This window comes from Watersipora subatra, chromosome 10 (genome assembly GCF_963576615.1).
Source record: "Watersipora subatra chromosome 10, tzWatSuba1.1, whole genome shotgun sequence".
NCBI lineage: Eukaryota > Metazoa > Bryozoa > Gymnolaemata > Cheilostomatida > Watersiporidae > Watersipora > Watersipora subatra.
The window spans coordinates 15,201,118-15,229,072 of NC_088717.1; the positions used below are offsets into that span (position 1 = coordinate 15,201,118).

Genomic DNA, 27,955 nt, shown 5'->3' on the forward strand with positions numbered 1-27,955 from the left:
TCTGATAAGGCAAAACACTCTTTGTCACCTTTGGTGTTGCGAGAGTGCCTCATATGTCTAACAGGATGCTCCAATATATTTGGTCCTTGGTTCAACATAACCACTGATCATGTTTTGCTGTTAGCTGGGCAGCCCCTCATTTCGCGTATGGTCCTTGGTAAAAAGCTTTGGTGGAAGCGTCTGGAGTTCACAGTAATTGACGTTGGATCGCCGCAAGCCGCCGAGCTTGCAATCATTGTCATCATTGTACGATCATTTACTATCTCGTCATACGCTGACGAGAGTGCACTGTGAGTGTCTTCTGCTTGCAGGATGCAGATCAGCAAGTTCAACCTGTGGTTATGTCATCGCTTTTGAAGCATTTTCAGGCCCAGTTTATTTCGTGCATCACTTACACTTTCCCTTTTTAGTTTGCTTATGAATCGTATTGCACTGTTCTGTACCATCTCGACATCATGTATGATGCTCTTTGACAATAGACCCCACATCGTGTCAGCATTTTCTAGGATTGGTCTGCATAGGCTGGTGTATGCTATGGAACAACCCTGTTTAGAGGCATCATGTAGTACATATTTCAGCATGCCTGGGACCTTACAGGCTTTTTGGGTTTTTTGTTTTACTTATTTCTCAAATCTGAGGTCGCACTGTAGGGTGACTCCTAGATATTTCATTCTCTCCTTCCATTCGAACAGTGTGTTTCCAAGTCTGTAGGTCAGAAGCACAGTCCCGTTGCCAAATGCAATTGCATGGCAGTTCGAGTTGTTGAAGGGCATCTTCCATTTGGAGGACTAGTTATGTACGGCATTCATATTTGACTGGAAGTTAGTAGCATCTTTGTCAGAGTTTACTCGCTGATATACTAATGTGTCATCAGCATAAAAAATAACACAACAATTATCAACACTAGTTAGGTCATTTATGTATGTAAGAAACAATTTTGGTCCAAGTGCAGAGCCCTGAGGTACTCCCGATATTACTAGCAGTTGTTTGGGGCACTGGCCACCGACTAAGACTTTGTCTGCGATTAGTGATAACATCTTGAATTCAGTTTACAATCTGAGTGTTCACAACCGGAATCTGTCATAGTTCTTGGTCTATAAGGCTTCACTTGCAAACAACAAGTCGGGGTTCAATTCCCAAAAAAAACCACTGGTTGTGACAGGAATCCAACCTTGAACTGTTCTTTGCAACTGGTCTCCAGTCATCAGGGTTCTCTTACCACTGGACTCAGACATGTTTAGCCAAGTTCACAGAGCCATTGTCTGAGCAGCAATGATCTTAAAACCACACAACATTTTCTGCTTCTAAAAAGCTAAGCAGACATTATACTTGATCTTTGAGGAATCGCTCACCAGGAATAGGTTAAAGTTGGTTACATCATGCCTTTCTACACTGACCTCTGAACCTATGTATCGCTTGGTCTACGCTTCTAGTCATTTGTCTCTCGTGTAAAGTAATAATAAAAGTCTTTTTTAATAATAGCAATATTCTTAATTTAATTTTTTACATATTGTTTAATTCCCATAGTGATTTTGAAAGAGGTATTATAGGTTGTTTGAGCTGAAGACTATCTTTACATGCTTAACGGGTGTCATGCATTTTTAACTTTGTTCTGAGGTATTGACTCTTCAAGATGTTGATCTTAGTGTTCCTACGAAGCAGTTGTACTGACTAGCAGTTCAAAAAGGCTTTCAAGCCTTAAATTGTAGATGCAGTAAAGAGGTCACCTAAATTCTCGGGAGGTTCTTACCGTTTTTTTTTTGACTTTGCAGTTGAAATAACTTCCCTAAGAGTGATGTAGCTGGTTGCTGATCTTTAACAGGATTTGTTATTAACCCAACTTTTTGACATGGACAGTAACAAGAGTCTTTGTGTTTCTCAATTGCTTTATTCTAAAAATGATATGGTGTAGGTTAGTAACAAGAGTCTTTGTGTTTCTCAATTGCTTTATTCTAAAAATGATAGGGTGTAGGTTAAGTTTTCTTAGCTTTCTAATTAGTCTTAGGTTGCAATTTAGATTGAGAATTAGGTTTGCAGTTCAGCTGCTTTTAAAATATAAAATGACAAAAGAGTATTTTTTCTAATATATATCAAGCTGCTATCAGGGTGTCTTGTCAATAAATGAAATGATCAATAAACACCATATGTCTTTTCAAACCATCACAGGAAGTTATTTCTCCAAATGTATAATTACCAGCTGATGAAATTATCTGCACATCACCTGATGGTTTACAGCCTCATATTTTTGTAGTCTGGCAAACTTAGCACGACTTAACTAAATATCTCACAGTTCTGATGGGTTTTGCGAATAGAGTTATATTTCAACTAATTTATTTTTTAGCTATGTTCAATATGTTTTATTCTATGAATGTTTTACTTGTGATAGCCAGAGAAAGCTCTTTTAACACTTCCATATACCTCATCGCATTGTTGAATCTGTCGGTTGAAAAAGTTTTTTCTAGTCTTATGAAAAACTTGACAATCTTTAGCACAATTTGCTGTTTAAATTACCGACACTTGATATATATATTTATGCTTTATAAACCTTGTTTAGAGTAATTTTAGAATAGTTATACTCATCATAAGTTATACAAATCAGATGATTCATAACAATTAAGACTTACATTCATTTTCAGACAGAGGGTATGGCATCTGACTTCTGCCGTATTAAGCTGTCTGAACTAAAAGATTTCTATCGCTTTGAACTTTTTTCATTTCTTGAAGAGTGTGAAGGGCCAAAGGTAAGTGGGTAGTGATAGACATAACTTATGTGCTATTGCTAATTATTTAATTTAGTAGTTCTACATGCATCAAAATTATTGATTACTCTTCTTAAAGTAAAGCTTCATGAATTTCATAAAATGCAAATACAATAATTGTTACTACTGCAGGCACTCATTTGGGATGATGACCTAACAGGTCCGATATCATCCTTGTGTGAGCTCGGGGAACTAAAGGTAAACTACCATATATAACCTACTTTTGTCGACATTGTCTGCATGTGGTCAAGTCTTTACATACAGTTGCCTTATTTGTATGAATTTTCCAACCTGCAATGTGAAAAGCAAGCAAATATTTGTCTCTACTCCCGAACTCATTTCCAATATATAACGTTTTTAGAAGTATTTTAATTTTGTAAGTAAAAATGAAATAATCTAGTGAAAAGAAACCATGAAAAATACAAAATTGACAAATTATTTCGTTAGTACAAACTTACTTTAGTAAGTCCCTCTGCATATTTTCTTTAAAGGTTGGCTTGCAACAAAAGTCACTTTACAGTTATTTGATATCAAAAGATTCACCATGTTTTACTCTGTCTGTTGTGTTGTAGATGCCAAATATGTGGAAATGTGATTACAAGTTCTTAAAAGCTCAAAAACGTTTGAGCTCATAGTTTGTAGTCTCATTATTTCAATGACGTTCTCAAACATTGTGTTATTGTTTTGACGCGTGATGTTATCATGTGCAATAAAAGGCCAACAAAAGGCTCGATATAGAACTTCTCGTAGCACTAGTTTATGACAAACACTTCGGGTTCTACCGAAAAGCCTGTATCAAATATAGATGCTCACTACTTTACAGTTTTGTTTCGGCTTGGTGTAATCATCTCGTCGTAATCTGATCATGTGATCCATACTTCCTGCCAAACAGCGCGAATAATTTCTGCAACATTTTGCGACTATCACAGGTGACCAACAGGCTCGTCATGTTTATCAGGATTATATGCACTCCTTCGAGCTAAGGTTAAAAATTTAAACGAATTTTCACTGTAGGTTTTGAGATATCAGTGCTCAAAGTGACAGCATTTCAATGATGATGAAACAGACGCATAAAGACAATAGACATGGTTTTATTGAATGCCTGAAGAATATTTGTGAAAATATTTCGACGAATGAAGTTGCATGAAAGTGTGAACAGAAACAATCGCGTTCAATTATGTCCCATTTGAGCCGTTTTGGAAAGGGATTCCAAACTACGGCGTTTTCGTGATGGCTGCGATTAACTGTTCGTTTTTGAGCTTTTAAGAGCTTGTAATCACATTTCCCCATATTTTTAACCTACAACACAGCAGAGTAGGACATGGTGTAGCCTAGGCAAGGCTCTCTTGGGGGGTGGACTCTCTCTTCCCACCTTCCCCCCCCCAAGAGAGCCATGCCCAGACTAGACATGGTGAATCTTTTGATACCAAATAACTGTAATGTGAATTGTGTTGCAAGTCAACCTTTATTTAACCTTCTAGATTTGCAAGGTAAAGTAACAATAAAAACTCATTTTCATTAATTACTTTTTTGTCATTTATTCCTTCATACTGATCTCTAAATTTGTTTTAATGCACCGCATGACCATCTACAGCATTTAGTAAGGAGTTATCATAATTGGAGAGTTTTGGAAATGAATTAGAAATTAGAAATGAATTGGAAATGATCATAAATGTTTAATATTTAAAGCAGGCACTGGAAGGTATAAATTCGTAGCTAGAGGTTGGAAAATCCTGCAAATATGTTGTTCTTTTATGCCTTGTAAGGTTCCAAGTTGTCTGTATAGTTTTTGGTATTATCATCTAGGCCTATCTGTCTTCAATGTCTTAAACCTTAGCTATGAATATGACCTTCAATTTTCCTTTACTACAAGACCCTGACAAACCTTGAACTTATGGTGCTGGTATGTTGGTGATGTTATATCTATTAAAGTACTGAATTGGTTGGAACTTGCTTTTCGTAATTAGTACAACTGTAGTTATCTGCTCCATCTGCGTAATGTGGTTGTTGCTGATTTGGCAATCACTGACCTTATGTTTATATTGTTTTTGTTCTCAACTCCTCATTATTATTTGTGATCATTGGCATCTTTCACTTTTTCTGCCACTTGGTTGACCGCAAACATCTAATAATACACTTGCTCACTGTAGTATTTCAGTTCAGGGTTTAACCCCTTTGAGATGATGTTAGTATCTATTATTCCTATAAACAAAAATCTCCAAGTAGAAAATATTATAGCAAAATCAAATGATTGTAAACTTCTTTACTCGCGTTCAAGCTAATCACTTCTCCAATCACAAAAACAGCGCAAAGATCGCGTGGTAGACATGTAAAAAGTAAGGTAACATAACTCCAAAATATTATACATTACACTGTAAGTTACAGGAAAATGTCTCTCTTATACTCTCTATTTGCCACCGATTATCAAACTTAGTACAGATATCTTTGCACAGATCTCTACTGAGACTCTCTTCCTTAAGGGGCTAATTGATACAACGCTTAATTTGTGTGCTCTTTTCAGCCAGTCGGATGAAAATGTTTTGTAGAGCCGAGATGTGGCACGGATGTACTCTCTTACTATCGAGGACCTTCCAGTGAATACAATAGAAGAAAACTACAGACATATAATATTCCTAGTCAGACCTAACATTCGTAAAATGGATAAACTTGCTCTGCTAGTCAGTAGGTAGGTCTAAAACAAATTGTCTGTATCTCTTTCCTTTTAGCCTGGTAATAAATTCTCTAATGGACGTGTCTATGTTAAGCATTTCACGCACTTTTCACAAAACTTATACCAGAAAATGGAGCAAGTTTCGGAAATCCGATTTTTTTCGATTTCTTTTTTAAATCATGATCTTTTTCAGCTCTGTTCATGGATACTCTGCGCTGTCTGTTAAATCTGACAATTGCTATACAGACACACACACACACACTCTATTTTAGAAGTGATCGCTACTCTAGTCGCAATGCAGCTCGGCAGTTTCACATACTGTTCATGCCGAATGAGAGTGAAGCATGCTGTAGGAAACTAAAGGAACTAAATGTGTTCGGATCATTCAGCAGTATAGAGTCACTAGGTGTCTACCTCCTTCCTCTCGACACAGACTTACTCTCTATGAATAATCCTCATTTTGTCAAGGTAGGTCTTCCTTAACATCTTCTTTACATTTTATACAATTAGCAGTTATCCAAGAAGGAGCTCGAGCAATGGTATTAAATAGCTAAATATTGTTCTATTTCCTGATCAATTGCGATGGTTTGATCAATATATATCAATGAATGATCTTTGATTGATTTTCATGTACTACTACTAGCCTCCATTCATTGAAGTCTTTAAAATATTCTTTTTTTATAAAACTCCAGTTAGCTGATGGTCTGTCAATAGGCAGACTAATCTGCATGAGTTGATTTGGTAGAGAGGGCAATTCAAGCTTAGTTGTCCTTCTTGTTTTTCGATAGGTCGCTTTTTAATAATTGAGCCTCAATCTTCGTTCCAACCACTTTGTTTCGACTGCTTTAAAAAAATGTTATTACTGCCCTTATAACATAAATTCTACTTGAATGTAAAGACTTTATGTAAAGTTCATGCTGCGTATTACTTGGGAAATTCCATATAACGTAAATTGTCACGTCGGTGTAATTGTCCAACTTCGATACATGTGAATTACAAGCGTTCCATAGTTATTCTTAAAAATACTATTTTCTCTTTTGCCACATGACGATTGGGGGTATCCGTATCACATATATTAGTACATTCACATTCTAGCGTGAGAGATCATCATCAGGTGTACCGATAAAGCAAAGAGAATAAGTAGCTGCACAAGTATTCAGGAATACTCAAAGGTGGTCAATTGGTATGGCTCCTACCAACCTGATTATCACAAATTGGAGTACCATTGAAATCAATCTCTCCATCTTGGCCTTTTAAACATGGCTTCGGAAAAATAAACGGACCCACAGACACCGCTCTTACAATAATAAATTTGTTTAACTCTTTTATAGACATATACAAAAAAAATTTTCTGTTCACTATAGACCTCGCTGTCTAAAAAAAGAGTGAAAAATCAATTTAACATGAGATTGAAGGTCTGCGCTCACTTCACCATAAAATTACCGTAATCATGAACTCTAAACCAAGTGAGAATGATATGGAAAACGAGAAGGGTTTTCAATACAAACCTATAATACAACAGTCACTTTACAGCCATAAAATTGAAGAATTCGGTTTAGTTTTTTCTTATTTGAAGGGCCAAAGGGGTGCGGTTAGGATGATTTTTTTACGGATTAAGCAATTTACAGGTATTTTAAAGTTTGTATAGCGTAAAATCCCTTTAACACACTGATTGTTTACCTTGTAGGAGCTAAGAGTTCTACTGTATTAATTATAGCTTTTTTGTTATTTTAAAATAGCTCTTAATCATGTATAATGCATGTTCAGAATGTTGTTGAAATATAAGTATGGTTTGTCAAACTTGTTTTTACCAACATATATTTTTGCTAAGCTAATATACTCTGCTGTCAGTGGCCAGCACTAGCTGTACTGCATGACATAACAACAACATTGGCAGTAGCCAATGTTGAAGGTCATTATTTTCAGTAGTTGTGCCCACATTAAGGTTTCAAGTGTATTTCAGCGTATTCATGGGCACCAGCTGCCATCCTGTCAACTATCATACTATAAATTTCTCACAAACCATATTCTTTTATTGCCTTTGTCCCATTGTCTGCAGAACTACAGCAGTACAATGGACTAAGAAGTTGTCTCCACTCTTAGTATGTTCTATCCTATGTCTATATTTCATTACCTTTGCCTCCAGTCCAATGTGTGTAGATGTTAACATTCGAAAGTCTGCTCAAAAATAGATGAATGCACCAATGAATTGTACCTCGACACACGCGCTTAATGCATGTTGACCGAGTTCATATGTCAAATCTCTCGTATCTCAAAGCAAATTTTCTTATATAAAATAACTAAATACAAATTAATCCGTTCTCAACTCTTTGGAAAAACTACTTGAAACTCCATAATACGATGAAAAAACATGCTTTTAATTGTTGTAATTCACCCCCTATGCTCACAAAGTAATAAATATCTATCTCATGGTTATGAGCTGGAATAAATAGTAACATTATAATGTATAATCCTGTGCTGAGTTCTTATCTTCGAGACAGATGGTAGCGTCTAACAGTGCTGTGAGAGAAACTTGACTTCAACACATAATATAAACTTTAAATTTAACATAAATGAATTTAGCTTAGTAAGCACTCACTTAAACATAAGTTTTAATTTTACACAAAACTTAATTCTAATTTTATCTTCATTCTTATCTTTTCACACTTTCTGCTTGGCTCTTTTTGCCTCGCATTCACATTCAATTCTAGCCAGCCTTTTAAAAAAAATTTTTGAACTGATCCGATGAGAAAGACCGTGCGATGCTGTTCCCGTAAGCAGCCTTTAGCATACTCGGCCACATAGTGGCTGTATCTTGAACCGTCTCATATGCTTGTATCTCAAATTTGTCTCTTATTTCAACGCAAAAAAGTGACTCGGAATTTTCTCTTGTTGTTGAAATTCTCATATGATGGGACATTTGTATGTCAAGGTATGACCATATTTAAAACCATCTGTAGATGTTCCTGTAAGGAATGTTTAACTATCTTGTTAATTAGACATTCCCATGTCAGTCTTACTGTGTTAACAGAACTGTTTCATGGATTCTGACTTCTCCGCCCTGCACGATGTTGCCAGCTCTATTATGACAATTCAGAGCATCTATGGTATCATACCTAATGTGTACTGCAAAGGGGAATGCTCCAAGGTTAGTACAGAGTCTTTGGTAGTTTTATTAACATTATGCGGTTTACACATCTGTGAAACCTAGTGTTTTGTATTTTTGTTTAAAATTAAAGTATTTGTTCAACTGTTCATTTCATTTCACCCCAGCGAGTCACGTAGTGTGGCTTGGTACAGCGTTTGCGCATTGCCAAGAGCCACTCGGCGACGCGCAACATTTCTGGTTTAGTACAGAAATGTTTCTATATCAGGCCAGAAGCATTTTATATGAAGATGACTAAACCTTTCGGTACGGTTTAGTCATCCTTATTTTAAAAGGCCGAAGCATTTTATATGAAGATGACTAAACCTTTCGGTACGGTTTAGTCATCCTTATTTTAAAAGGCCAGAAGCGTTTTATATGAAGATGACTAAACCTTTCGGTACGGTTTAGTCATCCTTATTTTAAAAGGCCAGAAGCATTTTATATGAAGATAACTAAACCTTTCGGTACGGTTTAGTCATCCTTATTTTAAAAGGCCAGAAGCATTTTATATGAAGATAACTAAACCTTTCGGTACGGTTTAGTCATCCTTATTTTAAAAGGCCAGAAGCATTTTATATGAAGATGACTAAACCTTTCGGTACAGTTTAGTCATCCTTATTTTAAAAGGCCAGAAGCATTTTATATGAAGATGACTAAACCTTTCGGTACAGTTTAGTCATCCTTATTTTAAAAGGCCAGAAGCATTTTATATAAAGATGACTAAACCTTTCGGTACGGTTTAGTCATCCTTATTTTAAAAGGCCAGAAGCATTTTATATGAAGATGACTAAACCTTTCGGTACAGTTTAGTCATCCTTATTTTAAAAGGCCAGAAGCATTTTATATGAAGATAACTAAACCTTTCGGTACGGTTTAGTCATCCTTATTTTAAAAGGCCAGAAGCATTTTATATGAAGATGACTAAACCTTTCGGTACGGTTTAGTCATCCTTATTTTAAAAGGCCAGAAGCATTTTATATGAAGATGACTAAACCTTTCGGTACGGTTTAGTCATCCTTATTTTAAAAGGCCAGAAGCATTTTATATAAAGATGACTAAATCTTTCGGTACGGTTTAGTCATCCTTATTTTAAAAGGCCAGAAGCATTTTATATAAAGATGACTAAACCTTTCGGTACGGTTTAGTCATCCTTATTTTAAAAGGCCAGAAGCATTTTATATGAATATAACTAAACCTTTCGGTACAGTTTAGTCATCTTTATTTTAAAAGGCCAGAAGCATTTTATATGAAGATGACTAAACCTTTTGGTACAGTTTAGTCATCCTTATTTTAAAAGGCCAGAAGCATTTTATATGAAGATAACTAAACCTTTCGGTACAGTTTAGTCATCCTTATTTTAAAAGGCCAGAAGCATTTTATATGAAGATGACTAAACCTTTCGGTACAGTTTAGTCATCTATATTTTAAAAGGCCAGAAGCATTTTGTATGAAGATGACTAAATCTTTCGGTACGGTTTAGTCATCCTTATTTTAAAAGGCCAGAAGCATTTTATATGAAGATAACTAAACCTTTCGGTACAGTTTAGTCATCCTTATTTTAAAAGGCCAGAAGCATTTTATATGAAGATAACTAAACCTTTCGGTACAGTTTAGTCATCTATATTTTAAAAGGCCAGAAGCATTTTGTATGAAGATGACTAAATCTTTCGGTACGGTTTAGTCATCCTTATTTTAAAAGGCCAGAAGCATTTTATATGAAGATAACTAAACCTTTCGGTACGGTTTAGTCATCCTTATTTTAAAAGGCCAGAAGCATTTTATATGAAGATGACTAAACCTTTCGGTACAGTTTAGTCATCCTTATTTTAAAAGGCCAGAAGCATTTTATATGAAGATAACTAAACCTTTCGGTACGGTTTAGTCATCCTTATTTTAAAAGGCCAGAAGCATTTTATATGAATATAACTAAACCTTTCGGTACAGTTTAGTCATCCTTATTTTAAAAGGCCAGAAGCATTTTATATGAAGATAACTAAACCTTTCGGTACAGTTTAGTCATCCTTATTTTAAAAGGCCAGAAGCATTTTATATGAAGATAACTAAATCTTTCGGTATGGTTTAGTCATCTTTATTTTAAAAGGCCAGAAGCATTTTATATGAAGATAACTAAACCTTTCGGTACAGTTTAGTCATCCTTATTTTAAAAGGCCAGAAGCATTTTATATGAAGATAACTAAATCTTTCGGTACGGTTTAGTCATCCTTATTTTAAAAGGCCAGAAGCATTTTATATGAAGATGACTAAACCTTTCGGTACGGTTTAGTCATCTATATTTTAAAAGGCCAGAAGCATTTTATATGAAGATAACTAAACCTTTCGGTACAGTTTAGTCATCCTTATTTTAAAAGGCCAGAAGCATTTTATATGAAGATGACTAAACCTTTCGGTACGGTTTAGTCATCCTTATTTTAAAAGGCCAGAAGCATTTTATATGAAGATGACTAAACCTTTCGGTACGGTTTAGTCATCCTTATTTTAAAAGGCCAGAAGCATTTTATATGAAGATAACTAAACCTTTCGGTACAGTTTAGTCATCCTTATTTTAAAAGGCCAGAAGCATTTTATATGAAGATAACTAAACCTTTCGGTACGGTTTAGTCATCTTTATTTTAAAAGGCCAGAAGCATTTTATATGAAGATAACTAAACCTTTCGGTACAGTTTAGTCATCCTTATTTTAAAAGGCCAGAAGCATTTTATATGAAGATAACTAAATCTTTCGGTACGGTTTAGTCATCCTTATTTTAAAAGGCCAGAAGCATTTTATATGAAGATAACTAAACCTTTCGGTACGGTTTAGTCATCCTTATTTTAAAAGGCCAGAAGCATTTTATATGAAGATAACTAAACCTTTCGGTACGGTTTAGTCATCCTTATTTTAAAAGGCCAGAAGAATTTTATATGAAGATGACTAAACCTTTCGGTACGGTTTAGTCATCCTTATTTTAAAAGGCCAGAAGCATTTTATATGAAGATGACTAAATCTTTCGGTACGGTTTAGTCATCCTTATTTTAAAAGGCCAGAAGCATTTTATATGAAGATGACTAAACCTTTCGGTACGGTTTAGTCATCTATATTTTAAAAGGCCAGAAGCATTTTATATGAAGATGACTAAACCTTTCGGTACGGTTTAGTCATCTATATTTTAAAAGGCCAGAAGCATTTTATATGAAGATGACTAAACCTTTCGGTACGGTTTAGTCATCTTTATTTTAAAAGGCCAGAAGCATTTTATATGAAGATAACTAAATCTTTCGGTACGGTTTAGTCATCTTTATTTTAAAAGGCCAGAAGCATTTTATATGAAGATGACTAAACCTTTCGGTACGGTTTAGTCATCCTTATTTTAAAAGGCCAGAAGCATTTTATATGAAGATAACTAAACCTTTCGGTACGGTTTAGTCATCCTTATTTTAAAAGGCCAGAAGCATTTTATATGAAGATGACTAAACCTTTCGGTACGGTTTAGTCATCCTTATTTTAAAAGGCCAGAAGCATTTTATATGAAGATGACTAAACCTTTCGGTACAGTTTAGTCATCCTTATTTTAAAAGGCCAGAAGCATTTTATATGAAGATGACTAAACCTTTCGGTACGGTTTAGTCATCCTTATTTTAAAAGGCCAGAAGCATTTTATATGAAGATAACTAAACCTTTCGGTACGGTTTAGTCATCTTTATTTTAAAAGGCCAGAAGCATTTTATATGAAGATGACTAAACCTTTCGGTACGGTTTAGTCATCCTTATTTTAAAAGGCCAGAAGCATTTTATATGAAGATGACTAAACCTTTCGGTACGGTTTAGTCATCTTTATTTTAAAGGCCAGAAGCATTTTATATGAAGATAACTAAACCTTTCAGTACGGTTTAGTCATCCTTATTTTAAAAGTTTTTTATTAATGAATAGTTAATTAATTAACCCATCAGGTCTGTCCTTGAACATTTAGGAAATTGCCTTAGCTGAGTTTCGCTTTGCAAAATCATTAATTTTTTTATCACAATGGATAGCCACGGCAGACCCATTACAGCTCTCAAGGGGCTTCACCATTTCGATCACCATGGACTTGTGATGATTACCTATTGCATTATAGTACTGGTGACAGTGATTATTTTGTTTTTAATGATAATAATAGTGCCACGGGCTGTAGTAATAATGATAGCTCTTCTGATTCGGAACATGCTCAAATTGTTAGTCACAGCTTATTCTGTAACACATTTGTTAACATTTTCATAGCATCAACTGGTGTAAAATCGTATGCTGATCAGTTTAAGATTGTTTCATAGAGCTTTGTAGCTTAGTAAGCTAGGACAACTTACATGTGCCGTTGTTAAATATTAGATTTCGTCCTGGTAAAAAATAATTCGGTAGCGAAAGAGTTCAGTGAGCTCAAGTCGTACAAACTTTTCTTGGTAACAATTTTTTATATTTAATTTTTTGTTACAACTTGTTTCACGTTTACCTTCTTCAGTTGCTTTAAAAGCATTGGTACGTTCAAACACGGCCGATTAGACATTTTTATTGCTGCAATATGAAAGAATCAGTCGTCTTGCTATTTTTAGCTTAAAAAGAGAGATTTTGTATGTGCTGTTTAATGTACTAATACATGTATTGTATTTAAAAATTCGGATAAAATCGAAAGCAATATTACTGCGGTAAGAGATTGCGAATTCTATCTGATTGGGAATAAAAGAAATCCAGGACATCACCATGTTTTGCTACTAGCTTATAATATGTTTAAAATAATATTATAAATATTTTATTTACACGGAGTTGTCTCCTCTACTCAAAACCTCGAACACTGCGGCCTTTAAATTAGTAGTACACTCTAAAACTGATTCATTAAACCTGAAACACGCATGAGCAGATGAGTCACATTCCAATATTCTTTTGACGTACCATTTATGATGAGTAGCTTTTACTCAAATTAGCAGGTGACAGTGATTGGCTATTGTTGTCTCAAGTTCCTTGCTCACTATTCAAACTGTTTGGAATGTAAATATTGACGTTTTGGATGGTTTGAGCATTAGACACAGTCATTACTCAGTGATCAATCAGCTGGCATAGGATTATGATAGACTTTGTTAATGAAATGTCATAGTTCCTTCATTCCTACTCATTTTTACTCAAGTAGCTAATATAGTGATGAAACTAAAATGATGAGCACCTTTAATTGTTAAGGTTGGATTGTTAGCTATGTTTTACAGTTAAAGTTAGTACATATCAAATCATATCAACTCATCAAATCATATCAGCTCATCGAATCTTACCGACTAATCAAATATATCAACTCATCAAATCAACTCATCAAATCATATCAACTCATCAAATCCTCCTAACTCATAATATATATAAGCTGTGGTGAGTGTCACGGGCTCAGACAGACATGTTCTGTAGAGGGTGCTGAATATGATGACTAGAATGAGAAGGGAGAAAGCAGGTACAGAAGAGCAGATAACTCCTCAAATAGATAATCTCATTATGCTTGACCGCACAGTTGACCTGCTGACTCCTTTCCTTTCACAGCTTACATATCAAGGCTTCATAGATGAGCTCTTCCAAATGCAACTCAGTAAGGAATCATATGTACATTTGTCTATAGTATGTCTCTTGGTTTGCAGTGGGATACGTAACATTCATTCCATAGCTTGACAAGTAGTATACATGTAGAATGTGGAAAAAAATCTTTACTTTTTTTGGTTGGGGGTGCTAGTCAGTACAAGTCGCTTAAGCTCTTTACCAGGGTTTGAGAGCTGAACCTTCAGCAAGTATTGTTTTATCTATGTGAAATCACTGACAATAAGGCTAGTAGGTTGTTAGTCTCTGGCCTGTACTCTTCTTCTTATTCAATATTATGATATTTTCAACAGCGAGTGGGGATGTTTATCAGTTTCACTCCATATTGCTGTCAGTAGTTTTTATCATACAATAAGGTACAGTCAAACCTTTACATACAATAAGGTACAGTCAAACCTTTACAGACAGATTAAAGTACAGTCAAACCTTTATATACAATAAAGTACAGTCAAACCTTTACATACAATAAGGTAAAGTTAAACCTTTACATCGAAATTAAGGTACAGTCAGACCTTTACGTACAATAAGGTACAGTCAAACCTTTACATACAATAAGCTTCAGTCAAACCTTTACACACAATAGGTTAGTCAAACTTTAACATACAATAAGGTACAGTCAAACCTTTACATACAAATTAAGTCATCACGAGATCTGCTTGGTTTGTTAAAACTTACACGTTGAACCAAATGGCTCTCCATAAGAATACCCTGCAATTCGCTTATTTCATTCCTTAATTTCAAAACTGATGATAACTCTTTATTATAGCCTGAAAACAAACGTATTAGATATACATGTACCGTACTTTTCGGACTATTAGCCACCACTTTTTTCTGATGATTTGAGCCATGCGGCTTGTATAAGGGTGCGGCTATTCTGTGGCTTTTTCTGTGACCGCTAGGGCGCCTTAACCAGAATCTCCGGTTAGTGCGCCTTTAGCGGTGAAAGAAAATATGAAACAGTGCCTGACGGTCCTGTTTCGTTAGGCACTAGGTTAAAAAGCGTCGGTTAATACGAAACAGTGCTGTTAGACACTGTTCCGTTTTAAACAGGAAAGTTGCTGCTGCAGTAAAAGGTACCGTGCTGAGTTCTGCAGCCTATACAAAGGTGCGGCCTATGTATTGTTTTATTATCATTTTTTGGAAAATAAAGCAGATGCGGCTTATATAAGGGTGCGGTTTATAGTCCGAAAAGTACGGTATTTATATAGAAACAACTAAGAACAAATGGATTATATAAATCTTTACTATAATAAGAGCCGTGCCCGTCCCTCCGAATCCGCGCTAGGAGCATAAAGAAAAAATATTGCCCCACACATAATATTTTGATTCCTGGCCAAGCACGCAACCATCCGCACCACTCCACTACCCGTCCAGTTCACACCTAAGAATAATTGTGCGCATAGTTATTACACATGATGATCACAGCGCATGGGACTACCAGCGTACTGGTATTTATAAAAACAGTTAACTATAAAATTAACAAAGTAATCTTTATCATAATAAGAAAGAGTTGTGTCCGTTCATTCATCCAGGCTCAAGCCACGGTTAAAGGTTGGGATAAAAGATTATCTCATCTGGGATTCAAACTCGCATCGTTCTGCATCGGTAGACCAACACTTGAACATAAATCGACTGCTCTCTGGCATCTTGGAATAATTGTGCTTATAGTTATTACTCCTGATGATCTCTCACGGTGCACCGGGTTGTCAGGGTACTAGTGATTAATAAAAAGACGGTTTAGTTTTTACTTTGGCTGAGAGACATGCATATGAAAGTGTAGACTTTGTGATACGTAGGTTCAGAAATAGAGTTGGTGATAGAAATGCATAGCATAACTTACTGGAACATAGACTAGGTCAAGTTTTCACCGTCATGTAAGTTTTTATTTATTTTTGTTTTACTTACATCATCACCTTCACTGAAATACATCAAAAAATTTTAGACGCTGTATGTTGGAAATTACTCATAGTGTATGTGTTAATAATTTGCTCAAATTTCACCTTATAAGTCGTAGCGATTTCAAGTAGAGGTTGAGCTATCGTTGAAAACTACTGTGACTATTGAACTGTATTCAGATATAAATATTCAATTACATATTGCCCTACCAGACAAACAGAATGCATTTAGTAATGTTGAAAACTCTGGCCTCTCTGTATATCATTCACAAGACACAGTGCACATCTTCATCTGATATTATTGACATAGTACTCAGGCAGTCTGGTGAGCCGTGAGAGATCGTTATGTGTAATAACTATGTGTACTAGAAATTCCACTGTCATACAGCCCACGACCAAAGTGAGATTGGAAAAAAGAAAAGGTACTGATGGTTGAGAAATGCAATATTAGCAGTCAAATAGGATAACTGCAATGGTAGCTGTAATGTACTGGGTGTTATTATATACAACAAATAGCAATAATGAAAGGAAAAGATTATATGTTTATATCTCTCCTCCTGCAAAAAAAGAAATGCAATATTGGCCAATATTAGAAGTAAAATGCACTGATATTATTAGAATAACCAATATTATTTATATAGTAATAATAAAAAACCAATGCACAATTTTGTTTACATTTCAAAACGGCATAGCTGACAATATCACGAAGTTGTGATATTTATATAGATTTTTAGAAAATCTGTACTACGTAGTCATTGTCCTGTAGTCATCCAAACTTATAATTAATTATTGCAATAATCTCATTAGAACCGTTAGAAAAAATATCATCGTCATGCCTTTACTTACACTGCATTAGATTTTTAGAAAGTCTGTACTACGTAGTCATTGTTCTGTAGTCATCCAAACTTATAATTAATTATTGCAATAATCTCATAAGAAACATTAAAAAGTATCACCGTCATTTGCTTTACTTATACTGCGTTGGACATCAGTTAGAATGGGAAAGTATTCAAATGTGTCGCAAATGAAAATGAAAAAATTGAAATCGGCAAAAAAAAACGATTTCTGTACTCCTACGGTAATTGCCAAAACCTTCGGCAATTCGACAATGCTATAGACTGGCAAAAAGTGCACGTTATTTTTCGTGAAATGCGCAAGACTTCATCGTTCTATTATCTGTCCCTCGGCGTTTCAATTTTCGGTCTTAACTTTTATTAAACCAAGCTTTTCAAGTGTTTTGTGGCGATTTTCGTTGAAATTAATCTGTCTATTTGTGTATAATCCGATCAGATGGGTAAGTTTTAAAATAATACCGACGGTTTACAAAGACTTGGTAACATATTTAAATAGGTTTAAATGTGTTTTGTATCATTATTATACTTTAACGACTTTACATAACGATGCTTAAATTTGTTGATGAAATTTCTTGACGAGGGTTTGTCTCATTGTTGATGAATAATTTTCGTAAGTTGCGTGCACATGCATTTATCATAAAAACTCCCACACTTGGCTCCGCTCGTTTGGTCGTGGGATAATTATTCTCAGTTGTGGAAAGATGGTTGAGCTTTACAGATGGTAGCGTGCTTGGCTGAAAATTTGAGTATCTGGGTTCGATTCTCATGTGGCACAATTCTTTTTCCTAACGCTCTTAGCTTGGTTTCCGGCAGACCGGCGGACACAGCTCTTGTTATAGTAAAGATAATATCAAATACAATGATTCTAATCATGAGAGTATTTAAAATGGCTGTAGGGTCAGACAACTCTTCATTTTTGAGGCTGTAAAAATTTTTCTAAAAATAGTTCAAATATCCAACTCATAATGAAATGTGTTATTTTCAACTCTTCAAGTTATCACGATGGTTTTTAGATGCAATACAAGTGCCAGCAGACAGACTTCCTTCGAGTGCTGAGCAGACATCTTCTGACCCGAATGACAAGAAGAAGGTCGTGCTTACGTCTAGTGATAAACTCTTTGCTGAATTGAGGGACAAGAACTTTAATGCTATTGGTCCAATTTTAAGTACTAAGGCTAAGGCTGTCTCCGCAAAGTATGAGGTAGTTCACTTCAGGTCTTCATTTCAACTCTTTCTCTACCAAATTAAATTGTTTACCAGGACATACCTAAATATTCAATAAAATATAATATGTGACAAGGGCGCATATGACGTGTCATAACTTTTGAACCACATAGTCTACAAAAATTAATTTGATGGCAAATTCATCACTGTAAAATTTTACGTCAATTGATGCCATAAAAAAGTCCACACATGTGTTGCAGTAGGATATCGGACACTTTTTCCCACTTTCACTACTACCATATCGTATTAAGGTTGACGAGTTATCAATATTATTATAGCTTAAAGCATTTTTATTACTGTTAAAAATAAAATAATTGCTTTTAGAAGTATTATTGTTTAATAGATAATTACTTAAAGTCCATTGATCTGCAATTAGTGGCTGTAATGCGTCTGACATGGCTGGTTATTGCGAAGAAGAACTTGCGATAAAAAATGAAGTCTTTGCAGAGCGAAACTAAACTCAGCACAAGCAAATGATCGTTTCCTTTTGTCTTAGTACAATCTCAATAGGCTAATTAATTAACTATTCACTAAATCAGAAACGTTTTCTATGAAGCCGCATCTCGTGGCTCTTGGCCATGCGCAAACGCTGTGCCGAGCCGCACTACGCATCCCGGTATGCCAAGAGTTAAATAAGATGTTATAATAGAACATACACTCCACAACAGTTGAAAGAATGAATATTGCTCTGATTGGCTGTGAGATTGTGTTGACTGAATGTCTTTTCTCAAGCAACTTGAAAAGTTTTTAAATTCATGGAAACCTTAATTTAGATTGCTTGAAATATAAGCATAGTTCAACTGACTAACTTCTCATAGCAACACGAAATCTTTTGCAATCTACATTTTTGCTGACCTACTACAGCATTCAGTTGTTGATATGCAGCGTTACAGCTAACTGCATCACTTTTGCTAGCATGCTGTATGACAGATACTGACAGATGTCGTAGTACTATAGCAGTTCGGCTGTAACCTTCATGACCAGCGGTGTTGTGTATGAGCTCTGTATAATCCCTTTTGCATTTGACGAAATTGGAATTTGCTTTGCTTGTTTGAAATTTTAATGCTATCTAAGCTAAGTATACAGCTGATTCAGTCAGATCCTTGGAGGAGAGGGTGTGCACCAAAATTTACTAGCGTACAAAGTTGAGGCGATAAAGGCGATCTCTTTTTGTCAAGATTTCAATAAAATTTGAATTAACCGATATGATTTGGTAAACAACGAAATAAAAACGACTCAAGCGTGAAAATGTTTAGAATGGAATAGCTAGCGATATTTTAATGCTCAGCATTCGAAAGTGCCGTTTCCATCATTCGCAAGCATGATGGATTTGATAAAGTTTTGCAAATCACAAAACTCGCTTAGCTTGCGGATTTATGCTATTTCCATGATGCGGATAACTTGCGGATTGGCTCAAATTTGCGCATCATGCTCGTCATGGAAACATACTAGTGATTAAAGTTTTCGTTATTATTTAGCAATTGTCTGATTTGCTAATAGTTTTCTTAGTCGTTCTCTTTTTTCCACATATTCACTTCTTAGTTGCTTCTCTTTCAGGAGCGCAATCATGCTAAGACTATCGGAGAACTGAAGCAATTTGTCTCTCAGCTACCTGTCATGCAGAGTGAGCGGCAGTCTATAACAACCAGTGAGTTACTCTCGTGTTGAAGCCCTTGTTTTATTTCCTTGATGCCATAGTTAGCCTCTGTTCTCACATTCCCTTAGCCTGAGGCAGCAGTAATAATAAATAGAATAAATAATAAAAAGAGCTATTGCTTAGAATAAGTAGAATGTGTTCCCAAGCTTGCCATGTCCTCCTCTTTCTTTCTCCTTGCTCTCTCTACCACTCGTAGTCATCACTCAAGCTATTTTCCCATGACCAAACACGAGCGGAGCGATTGTTTGAGAGATTTATGATAAATGCATGTGCACACAACTCATGAAAATTATTCATCAACACCGTCGCAAACCCTTGTACCGAAATCTCATCAACAAATTTAACCATTTTTCAACGGAGTCGTTTACGTATAATAACGATATAAAACACATATAAACCTATTTAAACATGTTACCAAGTCTTTGAAAATTGTCGACAATATCCTAAAACTTACCCATCTGATCGGATTATACACAAATAGACAGATTAATTCGGCCTGAATTTGTTATTAAAACTTGACAAGCCTTATTTTTATCAAAATTAAGACCAGCAAACGAAACGTCGGGCGACAGAGAATAGAACGATTAAGTCGTGCGCATTTCACGAAAAAAAACCTTGCGCATTTCACCAGTCTATAACATTGTCGAATTGCCAAAGGTTTCTAATAATTTTCCCTTTTTAATATCTTGCAAAATATTTAATTATAAAAATAATTATTTGATTTTATAAAATTATCATAAGAATAATTATTCGAATTTATTTGTCCGAAGGTTTCTGTAATAAACGTAGACCGTTTGAGGCGTAGACCGATTTACAGGTACGAAATTGTGGTACACAGTCTATCAGCCTATGTTTTTTCCCAATTACCGAATGTTTCATTAAATTATTTAAAGATGAATTGTTTGTTTCCAGATGATGATCATGATTTTATGGACATCATTGACCTTGAAAATATTGCACAAAACAATATTGCTCCTCCCAACGCTGCCCCTTTCATCATATTCCTCGTTTTCAATTTTTAGATTGTCCTGATTTTCAAGAACTGCATAACAACTTTCTAGGCAGACTTAACAACAACATATCACAGCTCACGTGTACTGAATGTAATGAGAAACATTTCATTACATAATGCTCAAATACAACTATGTCATACGTGCCAACAATTTCCCTGTCAAATTCCTAGATTACTAGAATTTCCTTTTTGAAGTCGTGCTCCCACAAATTTATTTTATATCATCTCGAACAACTCTCATTTACACTATACTCTGTCAATTCCTGCTGACAGCTACTTTTTCAACAACCAGCACTACCCTTTCTTTTTTCCATTATCATTTATTCCATTATCAGGTCGTGGGCTGTATGACAGGGAATTTCTAGTAAATATTCTTGTTTCAAAAAAGGAAAAAATTAATTGATAGATAATTTTATGATATCGCTTGCATTTATTAAATTTACAAGAATTGACAAGGCTAACAGCTTAGAAGCTTTGGTAATGTTAATAACATAATATGACATGATTTTAAGTTTTATATTCAAGCTGGCCTCACTGTAGTTTTTCATTTGTTTGGGAGTTGCCTTCTTCCGATGTGTTAATCATTAAAGAGAGAATAATTTACATACTACCTTCCTTTCAGACACAGCCATTGCTCAGATGATAAAAGAATATATAGCAACTGAATCATTCAAAGATGGACTGCTGTGTCAGCAAGGTATGATCTAGAAGGATTTATGTTAGCACTATGTTTCTCACATGCCATGCATATCTGTTACAACATAGGTGCTAGTGCTACTAAAACCTTGTCATAGGCTGGACCAGTTCCATTAATATTTTGGCTTACTGGGCTTTTAGTTTCATAACAAAACTATGCAGTTACAAAGCGAAAGTTGCAATTAAGCTGGCAAGTACAGATAATACAGTATTTGTTGACTTAAGGCTTCTGCAGAACCCAAACTATAAAAATTAAGTTGGATATTCAGTGTTTCACTTCAATTTTCATCACACTACCTTATATTTTATAATCTAAAAACAAAAATTGTTTTTCATATTATTACACCAGTTTTTTATTGGGAAATAAATTGACATATTATGATGTCTCCAGCTTGATAGTTCTGGTGTGCCTCACAAGTTACTTCCGATTTATAAGGAACCAAATAAAAATGGCCCCCTGATCACATGACTTGTTGCAAAGTATTCAAATTTGGTATCATTGAGTAGCTGAAAGTTCACTTTTTCTGGCTTAAGTAGATTTTTCCATTTAAATAGATATTTATGGTAGGGCAACTCTAGAAAACTTTTGTTACATATGTCCAATGGTATACAGCCCCCAAGGATAGCCGACGGCTTTCATATGGGCGGGGTTTAATGATCGAGCTCTGTTGGGATTGTGCTGGCCTGGGTTTCAGAGCTAACACAACTCTCGCGGGGCGATCGCGTTGCCTTGTTAGGTTTTGGAAAACACGACTCGCTGTTATCGTTTCATTAGCTCATTCAGTCAGTAGACCCCCCGGTTCACAATAGCAAACCTTGAATTTCTACAATGTAGGGGTAATACCTAACCAAAATAATGGATCCATGCAAAATAAAACACTTCAAACTACCTACTTTTACTAATTTTGAAATTGGTAAAGGTCGTAGTATATGCTTAAAGTTGAATATAATTTACCCAAAATTACCCGAACAACGGCCTTTTTTCCCTAGTTTTTGATTAATATTTTGCCACCCCTAAAATAAAATGACGATGTCTTTCATCGTTGTCACATTGTTTTACCTGGCCAGTAAGATGGGGCAGCAGGCAAAGCTGTGCAGTGTAGTAGTTTTCATACTCAAAATCTAAATATAAAACCGAATTTGGGCTATGTTCCGATTGTGACCATTAATATCACGAATGCTTGTGAATGGCAACTGACTGATCATAATGGTGACAATATTGGGATACTATATTTATTTGACAACAAAATGAATTCAACAGATGAGTAAAATAACCACTATAGTTCATAATATCTGTAAATTTACAAGGGGCTTTATTCAGCATATTTGTTTGTTCGGGTGCCGTGTTCGGGTTCATCCCAACAGAGCTCAATCATTAAACCCCGCCCACATGAAAGCCGTCGGCTATCCTTGGGGGGGCTGTATATCATTGATCTGTCACATGAAGCGCTGTTGGATGGAACCTTTGCCTGTCGTGCTCAATTTGCTAGATCTGTAACTTACTCTGGTTACAGGTCGGTTGGTTCACTAGACAGACAAGGTTAATCAGATTTTTAAGAAATTGCGAAAATTACTTTGGCCATTTGGTTCTTTGAGTCATCTATTTGGCTGATCCTGTAACAGTCAATTCATTTAATGCTCTAGAATCTTTAGTATTGTTCAGTCAGACTCAGATACGCTACAGGTTTGTTTGTACACAATGTTAGAAGTACATTGAATATGAGCAGGTTAATTAAGTTTACAGAGCATTAATTGAGCAACCAATATATTTAATATATTTAATATATTTTTTTTAATATATTAAAGAATTTCCGAATGCTCGAGAGTTCAGAGAGCAAGTTGCAACCATCTGAATACTAAAGACTATCAGAGGGTGACGAGTTTTACAGCCTTGCCCTAGGTTAAATATTCTGCCCACGTTTATATTGATATGTTTGCATGCAGGATATTGCTAGAGTCTATTATTAGCTGTTGTGTCAGTCGTGTAGCATTCGCGTGCTCACTTTGACCAGCCTGTTAAGTACTGATGCCATGTCAGAGTTCAGTCTGTCTGCACGTTTTGTCTGCCGGCTCAGAGATTAAAGTGCCCCATGAAGGAAATGAACTAGATAGGGTTGCTGTTATTATAGAGTTGCGCAGTGGATTGGATGTTGACAAAGCAAATGTTTATATAGAGGATTGCATCAGCAGGATGGAGCCTTTACATAAGGTAATAAATAGATTGTAGCAAATTGATAAATTTTCTTTCTAAGACAACTGCCTGCTTAGACATACCTGTGAAGTTCTTTCAGTTTTTCTCTATTTTCTGTTTTTTGGCAACGAACAACCACTAAAAATATACCTTTGACTGTCGGTTGCATGATGTCACCAGCACCCTTGCAATATGTCAATATGTGTCTGGCATGCCGTAATAGGTCAATAGGTCAATTGCGAGTTGCTAGTTTTTTTGATAAAAAACATTTAACAAATTATAAAATTTGTTATTTTTGCTTTGCACCTGGCATGGTCAATGCTGAAGGTTACCGCAGCTCAATGTATTGACGATGTATTGCAATAATCTATAATTTAATGCCATCCGCATGATAAGCGAGTTTTCACAAGTGATTAGAATAAATTATATTATTATATTTCAAAACAGCAGTTTATGTCAACTGCAAGCTTTTCTAAAAATGCTTTAGCTGTGTACTCAACTCAATGTTATGGATGTGCTTTGAAAGCTGGTGATATGTTGTACATGTGCTGCAACATCAAGGCTTGGAACATGTTGCACACATGTTGCAACAGGAAAGCTTTGACATGTCGTACATGTGCTGCATCATAAATGCTTTTAACATGCACAGGTGACGTGGCATAAATACTTGTAACACGCTGTGCATGTGCTGCAACATCAAGGCTTGTAACGTGTTGTACAACAGCTACAACATCAAAGCTCGTAACGTGTTGTACACATGCTCTAACATGAAGGCTTTGACATGTTGTACAGGTGCTGCGACTAATTTCTATTCAGTCATTCTGTGGGGGAGGATTGAAGCCAAATGTCTTACAATTATACAAGACAGCCATAGTGCAGGTTAGTGTATATTAACTAATATAAATTACCATTCAAATAAACATCTATAACAAGCCATTCATCGATGCACATAGTTGTATTGTATCACATTACTAGTTGACATTAAGAACAACCTGTTACCTTTTTATCACTTTTTATCTATGTTCGAGTGTTTTTCAACTCAAGAAAGTTGAGAGTGCTTAATGATTGGGTTCTAGTGATTCATTGATGTTTAGTAATGTTAAATATCCGTTGCAGATATTAATTTCAAAAGATACATTTATTACAAATTGGGTTTTCCTTGAAGACATGGTATTTTAATCTATAGGCTCTAAATATAATATATAGTTCAATCTTGGCCTGAAAAGTAATTACATTTCAATATTTGCTTCGCACTTCAAAACTGGCATTTGTGGGAACAACTATTCTTGCGAATGCAATTTGTGTTTAGTATTATTCCATAGCTAACGAAATAATGGTAAATACTGCAAGTGGTAACATATAGCATTAATTCAAATGCATTTTATGAAATTATGTAAAACACTAAACTGATGAAGTAATAATCGGCAAAAGGATTTTTACACTGGATATCTAAATGAACTTCTCGACAACTATTTAAGACTAAAGAAATCTTTTTTCTGGGCTTATGAAAGAATTTTCGACAGAACACTTTCAAGATCTTTTTGAAACATCACAATAGACGAAAAGCTGGTAAAAATTAAAAATAATACAAAAATAAACAAATATATATTTGTTTATATTTATGAAAAATTCTTATGTAGATGATTTTAGAAGAAGTGTAACTGTATTTTATGTATCTTAAATATAATTTATTAAATATTTATTTTTAATATTTTGTTACATACAAGTGTAAGTTCTAATCCTCATTCTGACTCAACTGTTTCCTTAATTTTTTGGACACCAAAATATTTTCTGATAGCACAAATTTGCGTATGTCCAATTATGTTTAGCCAGTAATAATGAATGAATGTAATTACCTTTCATAAAAATGGCTGTGGGTATATATCGCGAAATACTACGGACTAGTGATGTTTGACTTTAAACTCTCTCACAACTCAAAACCACACAATTCAAACTTGCTATTCACTGTATGTACATGTTCAGCAATTAACCACTCGTTATTTAGGTCTATGGATATCAGAGCATTATTCTGTTAAACAATATGGAAAAAGTTGGTTTAATAAAGATTCAACGAACTAATTCCAAAGTCTATCCAGCATTGAGGAAGAGCTTAAATTTACTTGTTGAAGACATCAATGAGCAGGTATGACCGTATGATCCGTCTCCTACAGGAGCTGGATGTAAATGTTATCACAAGTATTTTTGCTGTGTATGGCGACTATTGTAAAATATTTGATCATAGCCTTTGAACCTAGGCACTGGGATACACAAGTTGAGGTAATCACCTTTCGGACTGCCTATGGTGCGTAATCTGTATAGCAATATTGAGACTAAAAACTAACTTGGACATATGTACATGGAGTATTCAAAACACTTGTGTTAATGATGACGTTGTGGAGCACCAAGTTCTCTCTTTAATAAAAACTTATAAAAGTTTGCTGTAATTTTAAATTTTTTGAGCTAAAAATAGCTTGCATAAAGCAATAATAACCAGCACAGCTGGAAAAAGTCTATACCAAGGCTAAATACAGCCCTGCGTTATTTTTGTTAAAAATATACATTTTTAATATTTGTACTAATGAAAATGATATTGTGTTACTGAACTTAAATATACTTAGATATCCTTAAACATCCTGATTGACTAATATTGGTTGATTGATATCCTGAATTGACTGATATTGATTGAAATATATATTGATTGACTAATAATTGATTGATATCCTGATAACTTAAATATCCTGATTGACTCTCCGTAGCTCATGTACATTTTATCTTTGATTGTAGAATGTATATTTTCATTAAAATATAATTGTTGTCATATTGCCTACAAACAGCCCAAATTTCCGAAGTGTGTTTTTTTTCTAGCCCAATATGTAATTATTGTAATGTTTGCTCGTGCTTGGATTGGCTTGCAAAACAGTGTTTTGTATCACACCTATTTTTATTAAATATAAATTATTGAGCTAGAGAGAATTAACCCAAAGTATGCACACACATTCCAACTGAATTTAAACTTTTCAGGCGAGTTAACTCTTGTGAAGAGATTTTAAAGTTATAGTTAGAATATCAACTATTAATCAGGTCACAGTGCACTTACCTCTACTTAGCCGGTTTTACCAAAGCTAAAAAGATAACTCATTCATTAGAAATCTTCATACATGATACATGTTCAACCACCTGTTACCCATTCAAAGTGTTTTATATTATTTGTGCATTATATTATTATATCTTTATTATTTTTATTGTGTATTATTGTACTATTATTATTGTATGTGTAATTCGTCAACTTGTAGAATCCTTCCGATATTGCCTACGTGTACAGCGGCTACGCCCCAATTAGTATACGACTTGTGCAAAATGCACTCAAGCCAGGTTGGAGGAACTTCACCAGTAGCTTGCCAGGAGAGGCTATAGAGGAAATTCAACAGCTGCCTGATGGCGTTCGCAAGCGACGTCAGTTCATTTCTTTCTCAATATGTTGATTTGTTTACATTTTAATATTATTGAAGTTGAGCCAATCCGCAAAATTGTAGCAAAAAAGCTTGTCCCTCGAGGAATCTATCATCACTGTTCTGAAGTGTTGATAAAATACAATGATCTGTGAGAATTTAGCCTCTCATATTTCTAAATATAAATTGTTGTTTGGGGATGTTGATTTACATATCTCAACTCTAAAGATTGTGAAACGTTTACATCAGTAATAATGGCTGACTTTTGTTTTAGGTGGTTCAATCACGTCATCAACCAGTTTGCAAGCTGATAGAAAAGTGACGTTAGTCTACTTTCTCGGTGGCATCACTTTTGCAGAAATTGCTGCCCTACGATTTCTACAGCAAGAGGACCATCCTACGGAGTACCTTATCGCTGCCACACATATCACGAATGGTGACAGCTTCATTAACAGCCTTGACACGCTATCGCATGGCTTATAGTGACAAGTTTTGCGGGTGGCGGAGCTGTAGGCAGAACTAGACTATCCTGCAAGGACATGCTGACTTCAAAAGTCTTGGTGACGGATACTGATGCAATGATAAACAGCGAATACGTTAGCGTGGTCGTGTGATATTTGTTATAATCATGGTAGATATAATTGCTCATATGTCACACCCATACTAGCATTAACTTCATCACCACACTTTTACTCACCTTATTTATCCCAAGATTAATAATAATTAGTATTATTTTTATATTTCATTATAAATAAATGATTATATTATCTATGGTTTTATGTCAAATTTGAGAAATTGTGCGAA

The 27,955-nt window shown here is 35.1% G+C and overlaps 1 protein-coding gene across 1 annotated transcript; it reads left to right on the plus strand.

The window, feature by feature from the left end:
• Positions 1-2,641: 2,641 nt before the first annotated feature.
• LOC137406450 (vacuolar protein sorting-associated protein 33A-like) lies at positions 2,642-27,920 on the plus strand. Its single transcript, XM_068093035.1, has 14 exons — positions 2,642-2,741; positions 2,892-2,957; positions 5,306-5,445; positions 5,703-5,898; positions 8,462-8,578; positions 13,994-14,168; positions 17,936-18,123; positions 19,704-19,794; positions 21,438-21,512; positions 23,641-23,720; positions 24,495-24,581; positions 25,708-25,845; positions 26,996-27,155; positions 27,426-27,920. Exons 1-14 carry the CDS (start codon positions 2,646-2,648, stop codon positions 27,632-27,634), a joined length of 1,818 nt encoding a protein of 605 aa, XP_067949136.1. The 5' UTR covers positions 2,642-2,645; the 3' UTR covers positions 27,635-27,920.
• Positions 27,921-27,955: the final 35 nt, after the last annotated feature.

What these genes read in the sequence shown, in the direction of transcription:
- LOC137406450 (XM_068093035.1), top strand. Translation starts at nt 2,646, where the DNA reads ATGGCATCTGACTTCTGCCGTATTAAGCTGTCTGAACTAAAAGATTTC. An exon ending in AAGAGTGTGAAGGGCCAAAG is followed by an intron (nt 2,742 to 2,891) that starts GTAAGTGGGTAG and finishes TTACTACTGCAG; the next exon opens with GCACTCATTTGGGATGATGA. An exon ending in CTGTCTCCGCAAAGTATGAG is followed by an intron (nt 18,124 to 19,703) that starts GTAGTTCACTTC and finishes CTTCTCTTTCAG; the next exon opens with GAGCGCAATCATGCTAAGAC.